At 38.6% G+C, this 25,800-nt stretch overlaps 1 protein-coding gene across 1 annotated transcript in view; it reads left to right on the forward strand.

Moving 5' to 3' along the window:
- C7H1orf87 (chromosome 7 C1orf87 homolog) overlaps positions 1-19,822 on the forward strand; it is an 89,680-nt gene extending 69,858 nt beyond the window's left edge. The window contains 4 exon segments of the mRNA XM_074079599.1: positions 7,667-7,770; positions 11,287-11,494; positions 16,922-17,053; positions 17,056-19,822. Of these exon segments, the coding sequence (XP_073935700.1) occupies positions 7,667-7,770; positions 11,287-11,494; positions 16,922-17,053; positions 17,056-17,081 (470 nt within the window). The 3' untranslated portion in view covers positions 17,082-19,822.
- Positions 19,823-25,800: the final 5,978 nt, after the last annotated feature.

Raw genomic sequence — 25,800 nt, forward strand, 5'->3', positions numbered from 1 at the left:
TGGTTTATTTGGTGGGTTTCATCTCATTCCTCCCAGAAATGTAAATGGCTCACCAGCAAAGAAAAAGTAGGAATGAGAATTGTTCTATAGCTGTCCTTTAAGGCCAGCTGGATCATAAAAGGCATAGCATAACTTTCTGAGTTTTTTTCATCATGAAGCAGTTTCCAGTGGTAGCATTTTAAGATGAATGTAGCACACTTACAGAATAAGTTGGCATTATTTGTTAGAATTTCAGTTGCTCAGTCACTTTGACCCAGGAATCCTGCAGTTAGTGATTATTCAACTCCTACGTCACCAAAAACAGTCTCCAACATGTATACATATTTTTAATGTAGCTTTTTTTTTGTAGTACTGTGGCTTGAACTCAGGGCCTACACCTTGAGCCATTCCACCGGTCCTTTTTGTAATGAGTTTTCTCGAGATAGGGTTTCACGTACTATTTGCCAAGGCTGCTTCAAACTGCAATTCTCCTGGTTTCTATCTCCTGAGTAGCTAGGATTACAGGTGTGAGCCACCAGCACCTAACAAGTATAGTATTTTGTAAATGCTTTTAAAAAATGGAAATAATCAAAAGATCCTTCAGGGATCATTTAATTGAATTTCAGTACAACCAATTGAGAAAACTATGTAGTTGTAAAATGACATGACTGGGCTAGTACAGGAAAATTTCCAAGAAATATTATTAAATGAAATCATAAAGAGGGCTTAGGCAAAAATATTTAGCAATTAATAAGTTTTAAATATGACAGGTGAAAATTTTTCATTGATATTAATCTGCAGTTGTAGTTTCTCTATTTACTACATCCCAAAACCACTTTGAATCAAAATACAAGGTATCAAGCAAGTACATGTGTGTGTGCGAGCATGGGAACATGCATGCATGTTGGAGGATGGCTACATCAGTCTATATCCTTGTGGAAAAATAGAAACCTTACTAGGTATTTCAAACTTGGAATTCACTACAGGGGATTGGATATACAAGAATCAGAAGAATGAAAAAGTAAAAAGGGAATGGTGAATGTATTCATTTTCCAAGACTACTGTAACAATTTACTACAATCCTGATGACTTAAAACAGCAGAAATTTCTTCTTTCACAGTTTCAGAAGCTAGAAGTAAATCAAAGTGTCATTTGGGCCATGTTCCATCTGAAGGCTCTAGAAAAGAGTCTCTTCTCACCTCCTCCAGTTTCAAGTAGCCCCAGGGCTCTTTGGCTTAATACTGTCTAACTCCATTTTCTGCCAAGTCTTCTCATAGCCTCCTTTGGTGTTTCCTCTGTATCTCTGTATCCAAATATCCCTCTTCTTTCTCTTATGAAGATACTAGTCACTGGATTCTGAGCTCACACTAATCTAGAATGTTTTCATCTTGATTACATCTGTAAAGACTGTTTCCAAGTAAGGGGCAGATTCATAATTACTAATGAATAGGACTTGAATATATTACTTGGCAGTTGGGGGGTGGGGGAAGGGGAGAAATGATTCAATCTACTGCAATGAGGAGATGCAGACCTTAGTAACTCCAGGAAGCAGCAGCCATCCTTAGGGTTGATGATCGCGTACTAAATAGAGGCATGCTACATCAGAATCTGGGCATAGGTCTAGGATTTGGAAGAAATGGCCAAGTAGCTAGAGAAAGGATTTTGGAGGAAATGCCACACGCTGGTTCTCAGAGTGCCACATGGTTTGGAAGGTGTCTGTACTTCGGTCTCACAGAGCACCATGGAGCCGTGCTGAGACCAGTGCAGGGCATCATGTGGATATTCATCTAATCTCTGAGGAGTCATACATGGCTAGTGTTGAGAATGATAAAAAAAAATTGTAGCACTAACTCTCAATGCTGGAAAGATACTTGCTGTGTCCTCACATTGTCTTTCCTCTGTGTGTGTACATCCCTGATATTTCTCTGAGTCCAAATTTTCTCATAAAGATACCAGTCAGAGTGGATTGGGAAGTACCCTAACAACCTCATTTTAATAATCACTTCTTTAAAGGCCCTATCTCCAAACACACCACATTCCAAAGTACTGGGCATTAGGAGTTCAATAAATTAATGAATGTCAGTGAAACACAATTCAGCCCATATAGGACATAATAGAAAAATCTGTAAAATAAAGGTTGAAGTCTCATTTTTTTGTTCTTTTTGTGGTACTGGGGTTTGAATTCAGGGTCTCACACTTGATTTGCACACACTCTACCATTTAAGCCACCCTGTCAGCCCTTTTGTATGTTGGGTATTTTTGAAATAGGGTCTTACTTCTTGCCCAAGCTGGCCTCAAACTTTGATCCTCCTGATTTCTGCTGAGTAGCTAGGATTACAGATTTGAGCCACCAGTACCTGGATGAAGTCTCACTTTTACAAATAAATAACTCCCTTACATTGGATCACTTATTTTGCTTCACTCTGACTTATTTTTCTCATTTATAAGATGGGGAAAAGAGAGAAAAGAAAGAAGGAAGGAAGGAAATGATAATCTGTCCTATTGATCTTATATGGCGAGACTTGAGTCTGACAAACAAAACACTAATGTTTTTAGTCAATACATCACTCTCCAGAGCACAGGGTTACTGAGGTTGTACTGCAGTTGTGACATTGTGTGATAGCCAACTGTTCACTGAGAAATTTAATGTCTTGATCTCTTCCTACTTCTATAGCCCTGAATCTATGATGATTAAGTGTTCTTAATCACTAAGCTATAATAACTTGATTAAAGTTATTTATCTTATATAGACTGCCTTTCATAGTGAATTTTATCTCATTTACAATCATAAACATCCTCTGAATTTGTTCTTCAATGTATATATGGTTTTCACACAAATACTTAATATCTATGACTTGCACTAATGACCAGACTAGACTAAATTGCAACTGACCAAACCTCTTGGCAAGACCAAAACTAGCAGACTAGATAAAATACAAAAGAATATTTCTGTGAAGGCTGTTATGTGGAAGTCAAAATAAACTACCAACCAGTAGGAGGAAAAAAGCTCTCTGTTGAAGAAGACAATGGACAATGTCATACAAAATCTCTACATTTTTATATGAAATATCCAGCTTCTATGAAAAATTACCAGGAATGATGCAAACAGGGCATGGATTTTGAAATAACTATAGTTAAAACATTCAAGAAAATGAATAACAACATAGCAAATTTTAAAAAAGAATACAAACCTATAAAAGGAATCAAATGGAATATATAGACTAAAAATACAACAACTAAATTTAAAAACCTAATAGATGGGTTTACCAGAAGATTGGATATAGCTAATAAGAGAGTTAGTGAACTGGAATATAGTTCAACAGGAAATATCAAGATTGAAACATAAATGGGAAATAAGGATACAATACAACAACAACAAAAAAGTATATAAGAGATACATAAGAAATGGTGACAATATCCAACATAAATGTTACTGAACTCACATAGAGGTAATTTCCAAAAGTGATGAAAGACTTTAAGCCACAAATCCAAGAAATGCTATGAACTCCTATAAAGTCCATTACAAAAAGGCCCCTTCAAACGTGGTGTGGTCTAAGGTATAAAGTAATATTTCACAAAATAAAGTATGACTCCAAATTTGATTCTTCTCATTATGGAAAGTGCGAGTGAGAGGAAGAAAAAAAGAGAAGCAATAATCCAAAGGCAGAACACCAGCATGGCTGATGGTGGAGGAAAACTGGGAGGGAATGAAGAGAAGAATCAAGTGTTCATTGATCACCTCAAATATTTCTTAAACACATATCACTATAGAAAACACAAAAAAATGGTAGAGTTGGTCTTCCTTTTATAAGGAAAAAAATCCATCCATACTCATTACTTGCAAGAACTACTTATATTGAAGGGACAGAAAAGCTAACTCAATTGGCTTAGATAAATAAATTTTGGTTTATGTAGCTGAAAAGTCCAGCACAGCAAGTGCTGCAGGCATGGTCCGATCTAGGCATTCAAATGTCATAATCAAGGATGTGCTTTCTTTCTGGCTCTCTGTTCTGCTTTACCTAGTGTTGGCATCATCTTCAGGCTTTACATGGTACTAACCTGACTGCTGTAGATACTCCTTCTATAATAGCAAAATAGCTAAGGTGGCTATGGCATCACATCTTCAGAGCACTCTTACGTGTCAGACCAAGCTTGGAGCTGAAATTGGAGGTCAATCATCCCAATACAGTGTATTGGAATGGACAAGCAGTGGTCCCTACAAAGCAAAATAGCAATCATGAGATGAGATGGTGAAGGGGAGAATTACCACAGAAGCAATGAGTGCTAGGAAGCAAGTGAAGAAACAAACAAAAAACATTACTCCCTTGGCATGACCAGGAGACCTTTAAGCTGTATCAACACTTAATCTGTGTACTATTCCTTTTCCTTCTGCCTCAGTTACTCTCTCCTCAGCTATTGTGAGGCACTCCTGCCTCACAGCATTTTGCCTTCATTGTAACTATTTTCTCAAATGCTCTTTCCCTAGATAACTTCATAGCTTGCACCCTTATTTCTCCTCTGCTTGGGGTTCTGTTTAACTGTCACTTCTTTTCATAGGCTGTGAGTGAATTCCTGTCTAAGTTAGCAACCCTAGTAATTTCCACCCCTATAATTGGCCCTAACTGTGTCTAGAGAGCTTACCAGGACCTGGCACTATGTTACATGTCTGTTTGTCAGCTCTCACCTCTAGAATGCACACTCCATGAGAAGAAAGAGTCTGTCTTGTTCACTGTGCTGGTTCACTGTGCCTAGGACAATGGCTAGCATCTAGTAAGCACTTACCAAACGTGTTCTGAAGGAATGAATGAGTTAGAAACATAAACCTATACCTACCTCTGTTGTCCTAAACAGGCAACGAATTTTCCATTGTCTTCATCTGTCAAATGGGGATAATTTTCACCCCATGATGTTATTCTTTAGATTGTGTGGGAAACATCTGCCACTTATATCTAACATATATTAGTTTCCATCTCACAAAAGCTTCATTTAGAAGGGTTGATGAGGCCAAAATCCTCTATTTCAACCAGCTGTCTTCTACTCGGATTTCATTTTAGAGTCACCTGGGGAATGTTTTTAAAAGTACTATCTGGATTCTCCATGCCTAAGATTGCGATGTAACTGATCTGCTGTGATGCCTGAGCAGCAGTTGTTTTTAAAGTTCCCTGGGTGGATCCAAAAAGCAGCCAGCACCAGAGACCACTGATTTCATGTCATTAGTGGGGGCAGACAGAAGACTTAGCTATATAACTCTCAGAATCCACTGGAAGTCCTGTAAAACCTGGTCCTTCTCACACCTGGAAATCTCTAAAGCCAGCTTGGTTTATTTCCTCCAGTACAAATCTTCAACTGGCAGACTAGACAGATGGTTATTATTTATCCTTCCTTCTGTGTTAGAAAGAAGAAGGAAAAAAAAGAACCTAAAATCTTTCAAACGATGTTTACATATGCAAACCATTACCTTTATATATGCTATTATCTATTAGACAGGAGAAGTAGAAGCTTAAAAGAAATCAAGTAAACTAGTATATATTTTCTCCTACTAGAAATTTGAAAAGTACATAAAGTAGAGAAGAACATGGACAGGAAAGTGCATGTCTAGGTCCTAAATACTATTCTAAATACTATTCTAAAAAGGATAATGCTTTGATTGGTGCCCAGAAACATCCCTGGCATATGGTAATTAATATTAGGTCTTCTTCTCTGGGGTAACAAGCTTTCCTTAAAGTTATATAATAACACAACAATAATACCTTGCATTGAGCATCTTCTCTATGTTAAGTACTTTATAGAGGTGATTTTTATCTAACAATACTACTGAAAATTGCTGTAATTTCACAAATGGAAGAATTGATATGAAAGCTTACAGTTGGTAAGAATCAAGGTTGGTGAGCAGGTCTGTCTCACATCGAAGTTGATATTCTTGCCTTTATTCCATGTACAACTTCTAGAATCCCTTTAACTGTCTGCCCCTACAATTCAGAGTACTTTGAACCTTTTTCCCTCAGTAATAAATAGAAACCTTTTCTTTCACATATTGGATGAAATGAGCAAGGGACAGTGATTCTAGGTGATGATGAGCTCCCTTGACAAATTTTCAACAGATCACATATGGTCTGGAAGGTGATCCCCTTACTGACTGCCATCATGATTAGTATCTATTAAGGTTTTCTCTATACATCTGGGTTAGATATGGGAGGGTAAAGAAATGCAGAGAAAAATTCTCCTCTCCAAGGATTAGAAAAGGACTTGAAGAAACATGTTAGTTCATGTTCCAAACTACAAATAAGGGTCCATGGCTATTCACTTTTTCAAGGAGCACGCATTGAGTACTAATTCTAATGCTAGGTATTGGAGAAGAACTATGAAATTACATTGACTTCTCCATCAAGAAATTCAAGAAGAAGGTTCATAACAATGCATAGGTACAATGCTAAAAGTCTAACAAAAAGGCTTTCAAATCTGATATGGAAATTTATTTATGAAAACACCCTTACCAAGGCAGCACTATTATTGAGCATTTGCTATGGTCCAGGTACTTGTTTTACACTTTCTAGTCCATTTAATCCTAACAGTAACCTGTAGGTTCATTATCCTCATTTTACACAAGAAATTGAGGCACAGAAAGGTTGAGTAATTTGCCCAACAACATACAGCTAATAAGGAATGTAGCCAGGCCTGAAACCCAAAGATATGGGCCTTAGATCCTATATTATCAACCACTATGTTAAAGCTTATTGATTGGATCATTTTTTGTCTGAAATTGTGAGACCCAATTCAGAAATAATACATATTTTTAATGACATAGTTGAATTATACACTGAATATTGAAGCTGAAGCCCCAAGAAATTTGAACAGTGTAGACAATAAAAGGGATTTGCACATAAATAAGTCACCAAATCAGCTGAAAGAGCTGAGTGATGAATGAATGATATACACAGACCTCTGAGGACTGCAATAGAAGGTATTTTTTCTGAACCTGAAGGAATTCTGGTTTATCCATAAAGGCTTCAGCATAGTGCCTGGACAATAGAATGCCCTGGATTGGGGGGTACTGGTCACACCTCTTCCCATACAGACCTCTGGCTAGTTAAAGAAGCAGAGGAGGAAAGGCTGTGCCTGATTCTCAGGTATTCACCTGGCAGAAAGAGTTAGGGAAGTGCTTTTAGAGGTAAGGTCACAGGAAGAGGCCCTTTGTACTTCCTAAGTTACACAAGCCTTTCTGGTTCTGTGGCCTCTACTGATCTGGAACTCACTGCTCCATGGACACCACCACCACCTCCATGCCCTTTGCTTGGCTGACTCCTACTCATCCCTCAGGACATCAGTTTGTATCACTTTCTGATAGAAGCTTTTCCTGACCCCCCACCACCCCTGCACCTAATCCAAATAAGTTTAAATGCTTTCCTATTCCCTCATGTTTATCTATTGTAGCATTTATGGTAGCTTATAGTTAAATAATCATTTTGAGAAATTACTTAATATCTCCTTCTGTGGTCTGACTGGTCTGAGATCCACAAGGGTGGGAACCAGGTCTTTTATTCATCAATGTGTTCCTATCACCTAACACAATATCCCTATCACCGCACAGTAGAGTCTCAATATTTTCATTGCCTTGCATATATGTGTGTGCTACATGAAGAGACAAAAGACAAAATTAAATCTTTCCATTTTTTTTCTTGTTGTTTAGGAAAGAATGAAAAGAAAGCCCTTCTCATAGGGAAGATGGGATCTCTGCAATTTCTCAAAGCAAAACTGAACATATGGTATGCACCTGGGCATAAAGAGCGTGGGGTCTTTAGCTTTCTCTTCTCTGTTGCTAGGTGGGGTCTCCCCTGTGGGTTTTTAATTTCTACCTAAACCCTTCATATCAGACTGTCTTTAAGACTTGTGTTGGGTAGAGAAGAGAGGCAGAAGAAATCCTGACATATGGAGTAGCTCCTACCCTAGGTGGCAGAAACCATCACTTAGTGATGGGCCTGCCACATGTCCCAAGAAATTGTTCTTGTGTAGCATGTATACATGTGTCCTTTCAAAGCTTGTGACCAATCCACCCAGTGTCATCAGAATAAAGGGTGGTCATGAGACCTATTTTAACATCTTAAGTCCAGCTTCCAGAAACTGAGAGTGACCTTTTCCCCAGCCATCACATTTTAAAATATGATTTGAAAAAAAAAAAGAAAGAAAGAAAAATCTGGCCAGAAATTTTAAAATCCATTTTGATATTTCCAGCATTTAGCCAGGGGATGTTGTAGAATTGAAAAACAGCCTGAGTTTTTCTATTGTTGTTTTTTAAATGCCCGGATTAGAACATAATTTATCTTAAATGACGGGAGGCCTCTTCATACACTTCACACGTTGAAATAGTTTAGAAAACAGTATCCATTTTGGCAAGCTTCTTGCTATGCAAGAAACAACAGCAAATGCTTTTCTCCTTGAGTGTTAAGTCTGTTGTGAATAAGATTATAAAAAATATATTTTGCTCTTTTATTTTGCCACTTGTTTGAAGATTTTATTGCCTCTCAGCAATAATTGATTCTTCTCACATTCCTGTATAAAAGGCATTCATTGTCCCACTTTTTTTTAAAGGAGAATTGAAGCAGAGGGTTGAAAAAGCAAATTTTCTATTGTCCCAGAGAAAAATCATTCATTCATTCACTTATGCATTCATCAAGCATGTCTTAAGAACCTACTATATGCCTGCCACTAAGTAGATGTTGAGGATAGATACACCAGTACCTCTCATATGCCAAACCTCTAGATCTCTGTTGAAGGAGATACTCAGACAAATAGCATATCCATTGATGAGTGCCTTGATGGGCAAAAGGGCTACAAAGAATTGCTTCTTGCCCAGCTGGGACTTTCAGGGAAGTATCACTAGCATTAGAATATGGGATGGGTCTTAAAGAATGAGTATGAACCCAACCATTCAAGGCATAGGTGTGGTAAGGATGGCTTTTATAATAGAAGGAATAGCATTATAAAACAATAAAGGCATAAAACACCCTCACTTTTTCTTGGTATTATGTGGCTGGAGAAAAAGATGTATATGTAGGACTGAGAAGAGATAGGCTGGAGAAACAAGCAAGAAGAACATAAAAGTTCTTTTGTGCCAACCAAGGAATATGGACTTCTCCTGACAGTGGTAATAAAACAACATAGGGCATGTCAGTTATTTATTGGATCCTTATTTAGATCCATAGGAATCTCTGCTTTCCCCTGTCTCTAGTGGTCACACAGAGTGCTGAACCATCTGAAGAAATACAAAGCTATTTAGAATCAGCTTCTCAGATCCATGGTCAAAACTGCATGCAAATGGGTGTTAACCTGGGCAGGGTATCTAAAGCTTTCATCAGAGTTCTAAACTGGCTCAAATCACCAAGAAATTATAAGAATCACTAATATGAAAAGTTTTGCTTTTCCCAACATTAATTTTATCAGTGCAGAATTCTCTTATCATAATCCCTGAAAATGTACCAGTTGCTTGCCATTCACAAGGGTACAATTTTGTGTAGCATTCTATTATTTCCAACTAAGAATTTTTCACATTTCCCTGTAGCAGCTTAAACCACATTTTTTGTTAATCAATTCCGAACTTGGTTTCTTTTTCCAGTTACTGTTCTTTATTTGCTGGGCAAGTGCTCTCCCATTTGAGCCATACCTCCAACCCTTTGTTCTCTAGTTATTTTTTCAGATAGGGTTCTGTGTCTTGCCTGGGCTGGCCACAGACTACAATTCTCCTACCTACAATTCTGCCTCTCAAGTAACTGAAACCACAGGCATGTAACACTACTGCCTAGCTTATGGGTTGAGATGGAGTGTCACTAACTTTTTGTTCAGATGGCTTCAGTGATCTGTCTCCTGATTAAGTGGAATTACAGATGTGAGCCACTGCACCTGGCACTACAATTACTATTCTTTAGGAATATGGGATTTTCCCAGCTTATATCTGAGAAGTTTGGAACAAAGGAACAAAATTGAAAAAAATTCAGACAATTGAAAGTGAGTTCAGTGCAGATTATATACAAAAGCCAGAGTATAATTTTATGATAAATTAGGAATATTTAGGTTGCAGTGAACAGAACCAAGTCTACTTACTTAATTAACTGGAAGGATAGAGAAGCTTACTATGTTAACTACAGACAGAAATGCAGCAATGAACTAAAATCAGGTACTCAGACACCACCAAGACTTCCTATCTTTTCTCTCAGCTGCCAGCTTCATATTTTTGAATTCTCAATCTCTCTCTCTGTCTGTCTGTCTCTCTCTCTCTCTCTCTCTCTCTCTCTCTCTCTCTCTCTCTCTCACTGGCTCTCTTGTTCTCTCACTGGCTCTCTTGCTCTCTGACCAACTTGTTCTCATTTCTTATGCACAGGTAGAAAACCTGCTAGATTTTCAGTGTCTCACACAGGATGATCTCTGTTTCTCCCTCTCTGCCTTTCTCTCACACAAATAGCTCTAGAATTCCTGACCATTAAGTTTATCTGCCCCTTTGGCATTAGAGGCCCCATCATGAATTATGCAATAGAATACAGCTGTTTTCCCTACCACCCTGTGGACCTCTAGGTGGAGTATTACCTGGAAATGCAGAGCAGGGCAGACCAGGAAAGTGGCAAGATGTCTTACATGGCACGGCTGGGATAATTTGTCTATTTTATCTTAAAAACACTTTTATTTTGCAGTAGGTTTCAGGTTAGGATACCTACATGAACTACTTAGGCATCACCTCTGTGCCTTGAGTATATATAGTCTGGGTCTACCCTAGTATCTATTCAATCTTAGTAAATCACTTGCACTTTCTGGACCGTGACTTCCTTTGTTAAATGAACATTCCAGGCAGAATAGACATGCTTAAGCATACTTCAAAATGGAACCGCAAGCCTAAGATATTATCACCATGGTTTTCATTACTCTTTTATCACATTTATGGTCCAGAAGTTTTCCTACAGAAAAGGTATAACTTTTGTAAAAAGCCCATCTCCTGTAGATCCCATTAGTACAAGCAGAGTAGGACATCAGGAAAAGTCTCAGGTACTTACAAAATACTTTGCTTTATGCAAGTCAGAAATGAAAATTGTATAAAAGTAATGATTTCACCCTTCTCTTTAAAAATCTTAACATGTTTGCATCCAACAAAAACTTGGCAGATATGGTCCTATAGTACTGAGGATTTGAAACTTATCCTTGCTTCCCAACGCCAGACCTTGCAATAAATCTTCTTAGTTGTGTGGCCTCATCTTTGGCCAAGAGTCTGGAGAAGCTCTGGGTGGTGAATATGCTGCCAGTAAGATGCTTATGTTATTTTGGTAGAATACTCCAGAAGAGGAACAGCAGCCAGAAAACCCTCCTGCTGAGGCTTCAGCCCCACCAGATCATCTGAGTTCTTTGAAGATCAGGCCAGTCTCCTAACCTTTCATGAGCCCAGCCATAAAGAACAAGCATGAAGAATATGCGATGTGGATACACAGGTTCAGAAAGCTGGAAAATGCCCTCTACCTGTGTGATCCCAATAACACAGGTGAAGTATGAATTTCAAACCCATTATGCCTGTTTGTGTTCTTGTCTAAATATGAACACTTTTGTTCTTTCATTTCTTAGGCAAATAATACAATTTGTATATAAACCATGTGCTCAGCACAATCAGGAAATACAAAGATGACTCAGACAAGAATCCCCTGTTAGGTTGCTGAAATCTCTTCCCATCACTGATCCTTCCTCTACTCTACCAAAATATAACTCAGGATCCACTCTTGTAATTTCCTAAATTAATATATTTCAGGAGCTTCCTACTGCTTTCAGGATGAACTCCAGACTCTTTAGCAAAGCAAAATCTAGTTTCTGTCCACCTGACCAGTGTCTTCTCCTAGACAGCTCCCACCCAGTCATTATGAGTCACTTGTTTTTTCTCAAACATGCCTTGCTTTCCCATGTGTCTGTGCCTTTCCTAATCCTAAGCCTTCAGTCTGAGATGTCTCCTTCTCCTCTACCTTCATTCACTGCCACCACTCTCTCTTGTTCACCTGGCTAATTAATGCCTGAATATTTTTCATGTTGGAATTCAAGCACTCCTCTGAGAGTCTACAGACAGATCTAGATCAGCCTTCAACTGGCCTCTCAGTGTTCTTAAACATCCATTATCATATTTGATGTGCTGTATATTTTTATTTGCAGGCTTATTGCTATCTCACCAATGGACTCTATTTCTTTTTTATCCCTGGCACCTGCAAAGTTCTGTTCAACAGGTGTTTTTGAAAGGGAGTCAATGAATAAACGTATGTGCATAAATAAATCTAAGAGGGAAGGTGCTAAGTGCCATTAGAGTGGGCTGTGTGAGCATTCAGAGAAAGGAGAATCCCTTCTTGGGATCAGAGAAGGTTCTGTTAATACTAAATTGATCATTAAAGATTAAGTGCAGTTTGGAAACAAGTGAATTAGAGAGCTTCTTCTGGCAGAGGTACAAGATTGGCCAAGCAGAATGCTATGGCTGAAGCACATTGTAAGGAGTTCAGTTAGCTTAGAATATAAGGGACTATAAAGATGAGTACTAAATGATAAAAATAGAAATATAGAAAGGGGGGGGCACAAATTGAAGGATTTAAATGCCAGAACAGGGAATTGCAAATTATGAGTTAATTCAGTGATTACCACTGGGAGTTCCTAAGCAGAGGAATGGTTTGATGAAAGTACGTTTCAGAAAGATCCTTGATGTGTGTGTACAGAATGAAGGGGAAAGTAAAAGAAAGGAAATTATTACACTGTACAAACAAGAGATATTAACATCTAGAATTAGGCCAAAAACCCTTAGAGTAGGCAAGACAGTAGATGTAAATGGTCGTACTTAATTGCACACTGTGCTTTCAGAAGAGTTGATCTGCATATTAGTATTCTTCAGAAGCAACCATATGATAATAACAAGTCTTCATTTGCTTTGTGAATTTTTGTTATTCTCTTTGTTTTCCTTTTGCTTTTACTTTGTTTTGGGTTTTCAAAGCAATTTAATTCTAGACTACATGAAGAATAATTACCACATAATTCTCAAAGATTTTTAATAATTATAACAAAGAAAGAAAAAAACCTGAAAATTTAAATGTGAGATACATCTAGCCAAATTAGAAAACTACTTATAAAACATCAGTTTTGAGCTCAGCATTGTGTTAGAGGCCAGAACAAGAAGAAAACAAGAAAGTATGAGGCATGGTCTAAAAGAAAAACAGTAGGTACTAAGTTACAGTTAGATAGGAGGAAAAAATTTTAGTGTGAAATTACATAGTGGGATAACTATGTAATAATAATATGTACTATATATTTCAAAAAAGTTAGAAGGATTCTGAATGTTTTTGCTACAAAGAAATGATAAATGTTTGAAGAAATAGGTTTGTTTACCTTAATAAATTATATAATATACACATTTATTAAAATACCACATGAACCTCAAAATATGTACAATTTTTATATGTCAATCAAAAAATTTTAGAGTCAAAAGGCAAATGAAAGGAAGCTCACCATTTAATAGAGCTGGGGCACCAGAGAGGGCTCTGGGAGACAGAGCTGGATCTGAGACATGAAGCAAGAAAGAATCTGGGGAGTTGGACAAGCTATTCTTCTACAAAGCTTAGTGTCAGGAGTGAGCATAATGGGGCACACAGTGAGCAAAACAGTCTTGAAGGCTCAGGTTATATTATATAGTAAAATTGAGACCTTACTGTGAATCCTAAGAACGAGGATGGCACATCCTCCTCTACCCAGGATACCTAAAAGGTCACCCAGAGAAGGACATAATGAAAGCTGAGATGGAGTACTTAGAGAAGATTCTAGAAGAAGGGGGATTAAAAAGTCACCAAAGTAACCCTAAGTCTAGGCATTCAGACAAGATTAAGAGAGATGGGATTACAAACAAAAACAAAACAATTTAAAAGAAAAACAAAAAACTAAGTAGACAGAAAACATATTTCTAAAGAAACAAATGCCATGTCATCATGATGGATCATGGATCATAAAATCATAAACTTAGTTGCTAAGAGACTCTCCTAAGATTGGAACCTTTCTCATAGGAACAAAACAGTTCCGAGGAAAAATGGAGTTTTGTTGACTTTGGAGGCAGATTCCAACAGATTTGAAATGCCTTTCTCATGGCCTCTTCACTATTTATGCCTGTTTTTTCTGTTTCTATGAAATTCGTTAGTTCCTCAGTAGCCAAGGAATATGTCAGCCAAATCTGGAAACATCTACAACTGTCTTTAATGAGGAAAGAGGATTAACTGAGGTCATGTGGTTAGTTTATTAGCCACAGTATTTTGCAGACCACGAAGGCCCCCCTTTTAGATGGGAGCAGATGACACCTACTTTGCCCACAGATGAATCACTGTTCTTTATTATGTGCAAGGAAATATGTAGGCCAGGGTGTTCTTCATCCAGGATGAGAGCAGACCATCCATCATCAAATCAGTGTTTCTGGGAACCTACCGAAGTCATTCTCTAATGGGGGTTGTCAAGAAAATAGCCTGGAGGAGAAAGAATAAGGAATGACTAAGAATAACTAACTGGTCATGTTTGCTAAAGAAAGAAGGGTGGTTGGGATAAATGCCTGAGAAAATGGTGCACTTGGAATTTGCCCAGCGAACCAAAGGCTAGAAAGAAAGGATTTTAAAGTTCAAGGAGGCAGAATTCCTTAAAGTACACTCTCTTTGTGGGCTCATACTTCACATGCACTTCATCACTGAATTCTCACATCAACACTTGCTGAAGGGATTAGTACCCTTTATTTACAGAGGAGGAACTCAAGCTCAAAGAAATAATATAGTAGCCAGTAGGAAGTGGAGTCATAACTCAAATTCAGCTCTATTTGAACTCCCACTATAGCCAGATCTCATGACATACTAGAAACAGCATGAGGTTTCATTTATTTTTTATCAGAAGATTTAGAGTCAAGTCCAGACTCCACCAATTTGGAGCTCTGAATGCTATTCATTTAAATACTCTGAGTTTCATCTATAAATTAGGACTGATAATAATAAAACATACCTCCCAGAGTCAAAAAAGGATCAAATGAGATGAAATATTTGAAAGCTCCTTGTAAATTATAAAATGAAGTGGATGTTAATGTGATTCTTTCTATTAATTCTTTCATTTTGATTGTAGCTGGAAGTGGATAGGCTTTTCAACACTAAGATGGATTGTGAGTGGTATTTTATTCAGCTGTTCTGGTCTATCCTTTCATGGCATAAGTAAATTGGATAAATACAAATTCCAATGAGTAGACTTTTGTTTGACACTAAGAACCTCTACTAATGGCAAAGCTTTGAAGATAGAAACTATCACCATGTTTCCTAGATGAAAATTTTAACATTACTTTTCATTTTTAATTAAAATACAAGGTAACAATTTTTCCTATCAAAGTATATTTTATGTACTCTATATAATATTGATATAAATATTATATCTTATAGTAATTGACATTAATTCTTACTAGTCTTGGACACTGTACTAAGCAGTTATCATTTTATTGATTTTCACAAAACAATTATTCCTATTCTAAAAGTTGAGGAAACTTAGGCTCAAAAAGTTGAAGGAATTTCACCCAAGGTCTTACAGTTAGAAACTTACTACAAAACCCATGACTTACATTTTCAGAGACAGGGAATAGACAAATGTCTAGAGGGAGCACACTTGGGAGCAGCAACCCAATGCAGAGAATTTCAAAGCTGCATTTATCCTTTGCAAATACTGGAGTTTATTTGGAGGAAAGGATGGAATCTTACTAGAGAAAGAGACAAGAAATGAATCAGAATAACAAGATAGTAACTGTAATGAATAGAATGGAACAGAACAGAATGGAACTGAATGGAGTGGCATAGAATGGAATAAGATAGGAGTTACATTGTCACAATTCAAAGAACATATTTCAGAAACAAAATGACCTACATTTAGAGCAATCTTCCCTCTCGTTCCATAATCTAGTGTATGGTGAGCAACTTTGGGCAAATGGCTTAGAAACTCTGGACCTCAGTTTCTCCCTTGTGAAGTGGGCTGTTATGAAGATTAAATGAATTAATATGATAAAGTGTTGGGAGCAATGCTTGGGACATAGTAAATTTTATACATAAATATCAGTCACTGTTATTATTACTGTTGCATTCTAGTTAATTTTCTGCATGAGGTAGCTTCCCAATGGTCCAGGGAGCTTCCATAAGCCACAGATCACTTCTCTAAATCTTCTTTGTTCCTAAGTGTTGTATCTGACACCTCTAGGCTCACAATTCAGGCTTATGAATGACTTAGTGATCTTTACTGAGAGAGTGATCTACACTTAAACTCCTCCCATTAACTATCGAACCTACCTAACCTTAATATGGAAAGCATACTTCATTGGCACTGGCAAATCAACATATGGGTATCAGGAGTGCACCCTGGGATGATATGCATCCCTTATTCTATTACACAGTTGCACATTCTGAGCCTCGAAAAGTTAGACAATTACCTGTGATCACACTGCAAACAGAAGAGAGTCACAGTGAATCCATGTTCAGAAATGCATTTGAAGTGAGCTGTTTAAACTGTACATGTTTGGGAACACTTTTGGACACTTTGATCAGATAAACAGAAACCAGAATGTTTAGGAAACCTTTTAATGAGTACCCCACCTCTTTCAAAATTTGGCTTTAAAAATTGTGTATGACTACAAAGAACAAGCTCAAATTACTTTAGAACTTAGCTGTGGACTTTATTTGACACTCCTTTCTCTCTCTCCCACAGTTATTCTCAAATTCCTCCTGAAATCTATGATGCATATCCAGGACTGTAAATATTTTTTACATGTAGTGATTTTAAGATGCTCAAAGTTTCCAGATATTCATGACTAGTATCCACCTAGAAATCATTCACATTAATATACATTTTTCTCTGTTTTCCCCTTTCTTTTTAAAACATCTACCCAATCCAATCACAGGGGTTCTGGAGAAGGAATGGACCAGATGCCTCATTCACAACTACAATCTCATTTACAACCTGTCCCTCAGTCCTCAGAAAATCGATCAGGCCTTGAGAAGATTCTATTTGAGAGAAAATGTGCTCTTGGAGCCACCCTGCGATACTTAAAGGAGCTCTGATAACAAGCCAATATTGTGAGAACAGATGTCACTGTTATCTCCCTTTTTACCCAGACCTGTGTTGCTTCTCAGCCTGAGCATAGTGGTGGAGGCCAATGCAGCCACTCTAGATAATTTTAATTTGGATTGGTTTATGGCTATGATGCTTGCTCATGAGCAGTTCAAAATGATCAGAGAAAAACTGATTTTCTTTTCTGATATTGCAAAAACCCAATTACTTAAAGTGCTCTTCTATTATAGTAAAGTTTATTATTAATATAATTATGTTTGATATTTCTTTCTCTACTACTAATAAACTATCTTGCAATCCCCATGATTCCATGTAGTAAAAACAAAACAAAAAAAATGCTAGATGTCAGCTCCCAAAAGTGTCTGGTACATAGTAGATCCAAATGCATCATTTTTGTGTGTTTAAGTAAGCACTTACTCTAATCACTATTCTAGGAAAGGTTTCCACATTATAAGAAATTGAGTATTAATGAAATTATTAACATTATCTAAATATGAAGCAGAAGAATAATTCCAACTGAGAATTTCTGAAGAAGCCCAGTTTCTTCCCCAGCACAACTAGGCACTGTTTTGTGACACTGTCTCCAGAGTTATGTCCCAGACTCCTAGAGAGAAGTTTTGAGGAAAGACTCATGGGATAAAGAACTCTGAGAATAAATAACATGATCTGCTCTCTCTCTCAGGGCAGGAAAATCAAGTGAAACTTTACAAAAATTCCCATAGTTCTCCTGTCCTCATTGTCCTCCCCAGCTCTGCCCCTCCCACACAGCACAGGTTTATAAACAAATCACAGGCACACAGGTAGCCCTGGGCTCTTTGAAGGAAGCCCAGCCTGAGGCCTCAGAGATTAAGTCTCCATTAGCATCACTAATGCTGAGGAACTGATACTGTTCTTCAAACTGGTATGAACCACAGTATGAATATGTCAGGTCAAGTGGAGAACCAAACAGGAGCCTTCTGAGCATCTTATTTTGTCCATTTTATATAAAGTAGGGTTGGTGTCTCACGAAATCTCACAAACAAACCTTCAAGAACAAAACTATTTGAATCCACTAAAATAAATGCTTTAGTTCTTAAAATCCTTGAGTTGTTCATAAAAGGGCCTCCTAAGACAGAGTGCCCATTTTCTTATCCTTCTTGGGAAGTCATGCAATAGGGGAGATACTAGGCTCGATTCCAAATACAACTGGGAAAGATGGGAATGTGTATCCAAATATCAGCCAGGCAGGAAGGTGGGTGGATGGAAAAATCACTAACAAGAAGCATCAGAGGTGTGTGGGGAGGGGGGGAATTTTGACTAAAGCCATTTGAAGGAGGTCAGGATGATCAGATATCACCTGCGAATAGTAGAATGATCAAAGTTTGATCAAGAAGAGAATTTTAGTCAGTGTGTTTTCATTTGCAAGACTTGCATATTGATGAAGTAAATACTCATTTCTCTGAGTAAACATTAAAGGAACAATACTTAACTTAAGTCATGGGGGAAAGCTTAGCTATTAAGGTGGTGATGTGACAGTAGAGGTTAAGTGAGGCCAGGCTATGAAGCAAACCAATGGTCACAAATAGGAACATACTATGAAGTCATTATGCTTCAGAATACCATTGTGATCTCTCTGCTAGGACTTTGTGCTATGTTGTTATTTTCTCAGATAAGTGGCATTTTGTCTTAACCTGTGGCTGTATCATAGTGAGCTTCTAATAAATGCTAGATAATAAAGCCTGGTATTTGTGGTCTTGACCAGCCTCCTCCTACAGAACTTTCCTAAATGGGTATCTTGCGCAGTGGGGCTTGCTTAGAGTCAACTGTGTATGCCCAGCTCTCTAAGATCCTCAGGCTTTAAAGATGGAGAGAGCACAGAAAAATGACAGAAGCAGGATCTCTCCAGTGGGCAGACTCTCCCACCTATGTGTCACTGAGTAATTCACTACCTCCCCAGGGAGCACCATTCGTATTAAATGAGACAATGCATGCAATTGCCTAGCACTATACCTGGTACATTGCTGCCAAGGGGAAACTAGTGTATTTTATCCTTATACAGTATTTCACTTTACCCCATTCGATGGTTAAATTACTAAGTGTGTTTTCCAGATACAGACATCCTCCAAATGAACAGATGGCTCAGAGCTAGTGGTCATGGAGAGCAGAGATTGTCTTCTACTTTCCCATTCGTCAGTTTCCCACTTGCACTTGTTCCTCTTAGTAAACAAACTAGGTTGTTACAAGGCTTAAGGTAATATATGTATTTGCATATAAACTAATAGCTAGTGAGTGACTGAGTCACAATTAGAACCCAGTTGTGTATAACTCCAATTCTAACAACAGGCAAGTCAAAATTAAAGCAAACAACCTGCAGAATTCTCTTCAATGTGTATGGTCTGTCTCTCCAGCAAGTCTGGTGGTAAATCCAAGCCAGGATCAAAATCTTCCTCATTTTTGTCTCCAGCACAAAGCCCAGATTTTTCAAGTGAACACCCAAAAAATGCCTGTTGGATGGAGCCCCCTACAAACATTTTGAAAATTCAGCTGCTTTCTGCCCTCTTCATGTTCTATCTCCACCATCTCTTGGGGGCTGGAATAAAGAATGTTTTGAGGCCGCCTTGGTGTGATATGTTCATACAACCAGAAGCACAACGGAAGGGATGGCACAGTCCAAAGAGTTTGCTAAGTGCTTGCTGACTCTTCAGAGGAATTTCCCAAGATCATTAAGAGAAACAATAACAAGGGGGTTTGATATTCTAATTGGGATCAGAAATTGGACAGCGTTGGAGCTGGCCAGAGAACTGTGAAGCTCTGAAAACAAATGCACTCCTTTCTTCTATCCCTCTCTTCTCTCTCCCTCTTGTAAGAGCCTTTCAGCTACAGTTCCAAGGCTCCTTAGCAACAAAGGCGGGGTTCCTAGAGCCTGGGTGCCTCAGGAATGCCAGCCGTTCCCCTCATTAGCATTGAGGGGCCCTCATCTGCCTGCACAGTTGGCTACGGACTGTGCAAAAGGCAAAGTGGCTTGGGGGAGGCCCAGCATTTAGTGTGGTTTGTTGGGAAGTGGGAAGTCTCCACAAAAGTTTCCAAACAAAAGGCATCAATATTATCTGAGAATCCATCAGGCTGCCTGGGGCACAATATGGCTCTGGGTTGGCCACCTGCTCTCTCCCCAGGTTCTATGTGAAGGCTTGGGGCCTCCCCAGATACATCTCGGAATTGAATGCCACAACATGGGAGGGCTTCCCTCCTCCCCTCACTCCTGTCCTGTCTCTCTTCAGACTCAGTTTTTCCAGGTTGGACAATGGGTGGACTCCAACTAGCAGTGGGGATGCCCATAGGAGAGGAGTTGACAAAGGGTAAATGGTCAGATGGTAGGACAATCATGAACAGATGGCGCTGCTGGGAATGGATTCCAGACAAATTCACAAGCAGATTGAGCTCTGACAAAGGCCGAGTGAGACTTCTCTGGTAAAGAGCAATTGGCATTTGGTAACAAGCCCTTGCTCAAAACACACACACAATCTTCTACACTTACATGAGGGAGATATGGTCCCGGTTCTGCCTCAACAGAATTCCACAAAAACTGGTTGATGGGCCAGCCCCTGGAAGATTACAACCAGCAGAGCAGTTTCCCATAGAAACCACCCGAGAAAAAGCAGTTTCCTTCAGCTTCCCTGTGCTTGGACTCCTTCAGGGATGAGGATCTCACTACTTGCATTCTTGTTCTCTTGGACAAATCTAATTTGTTCTACTAAAATCAGCATCCACCCTCCCTGTGGCCAAACAGAGTGTAAAGTTTGTTGATGACTACAACAGTGACTGTACTAACCTCTGTGTCTGGCCTTTCTGGGCATGAAGGATAATTTTAAAAAGAGGAGGAGGAGTAAAAAGGGGAGGGAAGTTTAAGGGGACACATATATAAGCTAATGTATTAGTTTGCTAGGGCTTCTGTAACCAGTTACTACACACTGGGTAATTTAAACAATTGTCTCAAAATCAAGGTGTTGTCAGGGCTAGTTCCTTCTGAGGAGGTACAAGGGAGAATCTGCACCACATCATTTCCCTAGTTTCATGTGGTTTGCTGGGTCATGATCTTGGCCTCTGCTTCCATCTTCACATTTATTTTCCTTGTATCTCTGTATCCAAATTTCCCGTCTTTCTAAGAACACTGTCATTTGAATTAGGGTCCAACATGAGAACTTCATGTTAACTTGATCACCTCTGTTAAAGATTCTAATTCTAAATAAGGTTACATTCTCAGGTACCATAGGCTTAGATTCCAACAGATCTTTTGGACAGGCACACAGTCCAATTGATGGCAGCAAACAGATAAATAATTGTATGGCTATGACAAGTGTCTTCTTAGATTTACCCTGGGAGACTATGGGAGTTTCCTGGGGGAGAAGGTACTTGTGCTTAGGTGGGATATTGGTTGGACTTTGTCAGGTAAGTGAAAGGAGATGATCTTTCCAAGAAATGGAAGAGCATATACAAGCCATATTTATGTCTTTTCTACCTGACAGTTTTCCAGGATTTGACTTCATACCTTCACAAGACTAAAAATATAAATCTCTTTCATGACGAATTACTGCAAACAACTGATAGTGAGACTTACCTGAAATAGATGGACAATTCAACAGGACTTTCTAGTGCCCTATCTCCAAAATATGAGAATTCTAGATTCCCCTATATACAATATTACATTACTTTTCAAAATAACTATTATTCAAAGTTTGCTTCCTCTCCCTAGGATATGGCACTTTCCCATTTCATTGATGCCAAAGTTAGCCAGTGACTGAAGAGAACTGCCAACCCTGCCCCATTGAACTCAATCACATACTTTTAGCAGTAAAGTTGGTACAAATAACATGTTACTCTTAAAGTAGCTGTAAAGGATATCATGTAGTTTTTCTATGTTTTCTTCATCCTAGTACACTAGGACCCAAGTAATTACAACGTGAATCAGAGTAGAAGTAACATATACATTAACAAAAACAAACCTTTGAACATAAACAAAATACAAACCATTAAGAATGCAAGATTGCTACATGGAAAAACTCAGTTAAATGTATGGACACATGTTGGTAAGTAAGAGAAAAGGGGCGTAATCCTCCTTCAAGAACCCTGTAAACTCTGTAGTTTAAAATTGCATATCCATACTCTTCTGGGTTTCTCTTAACTCAGTCATGGAGTCTTTAGTTCTTCAGCAAAATTAGCAGAGAAAATTAGTTTTCTATCAAATTGTGTAGATAATTTCCCAGTCCTCCTTGCACCTAGACATGGCTTTTTCACTAGTTCATACCAGCAAATTGAAGTAATATATGTAACTTCTTGGAGAGATATTTTAAGAAGCAGCTGGCCTTTCTCTGTTTCTCAGTCCTTCTACCATGTTCTTAAGAGTCAAAACTATGCTACAGTACCTATTTTCAGATACTCACAGGTATTTCTCAGAGTGTGTTTCATGGAGCAGTAATGTTCAAGTAGATCTGGGAAACACCATAGGCTATATTCCTTTCTCTTTGATGAGTTTCAATGTTCAAGGCACATTATGTATTTTGTGGTTTTGTGCCTTTGCACATATAATTTTCTCTTCTTGCAATATCTTTTTCTTATTTTTAATTATTGGATTCCTATTTATTCTGCAAATTCTAAATTATATGTCCCTTACTATGCAAAACTTTCCATAACCCAAACCCTGATCTCTACCCTCTACTTTCAACTTTCCCTATGTAAACCTCTGAAGAAACATCCCATTCCAATTAAGCCATCTTAACTGCTCCCATCAGGACTACTTTACTTTTTACCAGCCTTGACAAAGCATGCCTTTGAAAGAACAGAAAGGCAGGTAGGAAAGCTATTCTGCACTTCAGGGATCCAGAAATGGGAGAGGAATATCAGAAGTTATAGAGAGAGGGATTTTGATTCAATTTACAAAAGACATACTAAAAATCAGAACTGATCATCAATGAAAGTGACTACATTTTAAGGTTGGTAGCTCCTGATCTTCAGGAGTACTCAAGATGGATGAAAAACTGCTATGAGGGAAAAGATAGTGGCATCTTCAAAGTATTAGATATTATGAATATCATAATACAACTAAGAATATGAGAGGTTGCCAGGTTTCGGCAACCTTAACCCAGTCAGAAAGAGGGAGAGAAGATATCACTACCCATAGACTCTAGACTGGATTTGTTTTCTCTCCTCTTTTGCAACCATTGTCACTCTTGTAAACATATCAACAGCTTCTCCAGTTGACTTAACATCCAGAATGCCCTTTCAAACTAGGATCCTGCCATATTTCACCCAAACCCAGAAGAAAGTTCAGTGCACAGTGGGAGTTTTCAAAGCGTGAGATCCTACACTATGCCTTTAGAAGGAACAATTGGGGGTCCCTAATCCGCAAATCTCTTGGAGGGACTGATTTCTAACCATGTCAACTTTAATAGCCTATGCATTATCTAGAACATGTTTTCAAGTGTGCCCTCTGTCCTCAGAACATCTACAAATGGCCATAAGTAGGATGGAACATAAAAAGAATGGTGACCATTTGCAAATGAGGATGCTGAGGCTAACAGAAGTTTTGTGACTTTGCTAAAAATTGAGGAGGAGTTAGAGACAGAGCTGAGTTCTGCACTTCTGCACACTTCTTGGTGCTCACTCCTTGCTAGGCTTGGCAGTCCTACTGCATCCTGCTTTGTTATTCAGCTTTCAGGAGCAGGTCTGCCCATTCCAAGAGTCAGACAATCAGGGTGCAAGGAACTTTGGTTCTACACAGCATTTAGATTTGGGGATTTGTTTCCTGCTATTTCAAGCCGGGGTTCACTGAACCTAAGGAAAAGGGAAGGGTACTCTCAATATTGAGCACATATTATGGGCCAGATTCTGTGATTACACCTAATGCTAATGTTAGCCCATAGAGGTGAGAATTAGATCTGTTTCCTGAATGGAGGGATGTGGCTCAGCAAAAGAGTAGAATAGCCATGACATAAACAGATATCCTACCAGCTCCAAGGCCTGTGATAACCCCTACCCTGCAGTGGAATGAAAGAACAGTAATGGCCTGAATACAGATTCCTTCTGAGGCTTCTACTTGGGTCTCTTGTATCAGGGGATGGAAAGCAGGAGCTTAGGCTGTATAATTCACCTTTTAAATTTAGAATGTATTTGTTAAATAGTTTGAATGGATTTCTAAAGTTATATTCAGATTTTCTGGTAATGCTCTTTCTCAAACATCACTAACTAGCTTTGATTTTCTTTCAATACTTCTAGAATTAGTATGTTGGTAACTTCTCTCCATGGTACCTAGCAAGCTAGAAAATAAATGTTCACTTCCATCTATCTTCTCCTGGCTCAGACTTCCTCACTCTGAGAATGCCACTCAACCAACACTATGCTTCCCCTTGATCCTTTCTGGGATCCCAATGAGGAATTACTGCAATAGCTTGGTTGTTTGTTGATCTGAGGCCATCACAAATACTGCAGACAAACCACAAAGATGCTTAAGAAGGAAGCATTTGTCACTCTTTTCCATCTATCCATCCATTCATTCATTTATTAATTTAACAAAAGCAGTCACTCACTCTGCTTGGTGCTGGGCCAAGTAAGGCAGAGTTCACAGTTGTTAGTGAAGGTGGACAATGAAGCTGTTGAGTCCATCGGTGCATCAATGCTATATGAAAACTAGAATGTTCCACTACAACGGAGAATCACATGGCTTAGCCCAGGGATAGAAGTGTGGCCATTGTCATAGAAGGCTTCCTAGAGTAAGGCTGGCCAACTCTTGGCAAAGGAAAATCAACTGGCCAGAATGGGTGTGGATGGATTATTTGGGTGGCAGGGATGAATTTTCTAGGTAGGCCAAGCAAGATGAGCAATGCTCCTACAACATGAGTTCACTGTATTCTGGGAATTATGAGCTATGATTTCATAAGTGCATTATGTTCCAGGAGAAAGGGAAGGAGGCAAAGCAAGAAGACGCAGACTCAAACCCTGAGGCCCACTGATACACCTTCCTCAGACTCCACACAGAGGACACAGAGGTGTGATGTAGACAGACGAGTGTTTTGATTGCTCAGGGGCCCTTTGGGGGAACAGGTCAGAGACTCAAGAACAGAACCAAGAAAATATCATATTTAATCCTACTTGTGTGAGATGGGGGAGTCACTTAATGTCATTGGATATCATTTTCTTCATCTGGGAAGAAGTCTAAAGCACCTACTTCACAGGATTATCATATGCATTGGATATAAGATATGGAAAGCACCACATACTAAACAGGTCTCATAATGGCAGCTGTGTATTTTGTAAATGTCCATGTTCTATAACAACCAGATCACAAAGACAAAGGACTTCATAATGAGAGCTGTCTTTCTTAGAAGGGTATGAAGGGATAATGCCATAAGTAGAATAGCTTCGAGGGAGCCATTGACACACACAAGAAAATAATTTATGTGTTTGGACCATTTTTTTAAAGTGCCGTTATTATTCCTCCCTCCCTGCCTCACAATGACACTGGTAGTCGCAGTGCACTAGTTAATTTCATGGCCCTGTTTTGAATCCTACCATACTTCATCCTCCTAATTCAAAATATTCATTACAAGTGGTTCCAACTTCACAAGTAAATAATTCCTGTTGGAAAATGGAGTTTTTCCATCTGCCCAGCCCATTTTCCATCTGTTCCTACAAGCTCATGGCAGGACTGAGCTGGGTTGTGAGGCCTGTTGATGAGTC

The sequence above is a fragment of the Castor canadensis genome, chromosome 7 (genome assembly GCF_047511655.1).
Source record: "Castor canadensis chromosome 7, mCasCan1.hap1v2, whole genome shotgun sequence".
Classification (NCBI taxonomy): Eukaryota; Metazoa; Chordata; class Mammalia; order Rodentia; family Castoridae; genus Castor; species Castor canadensis.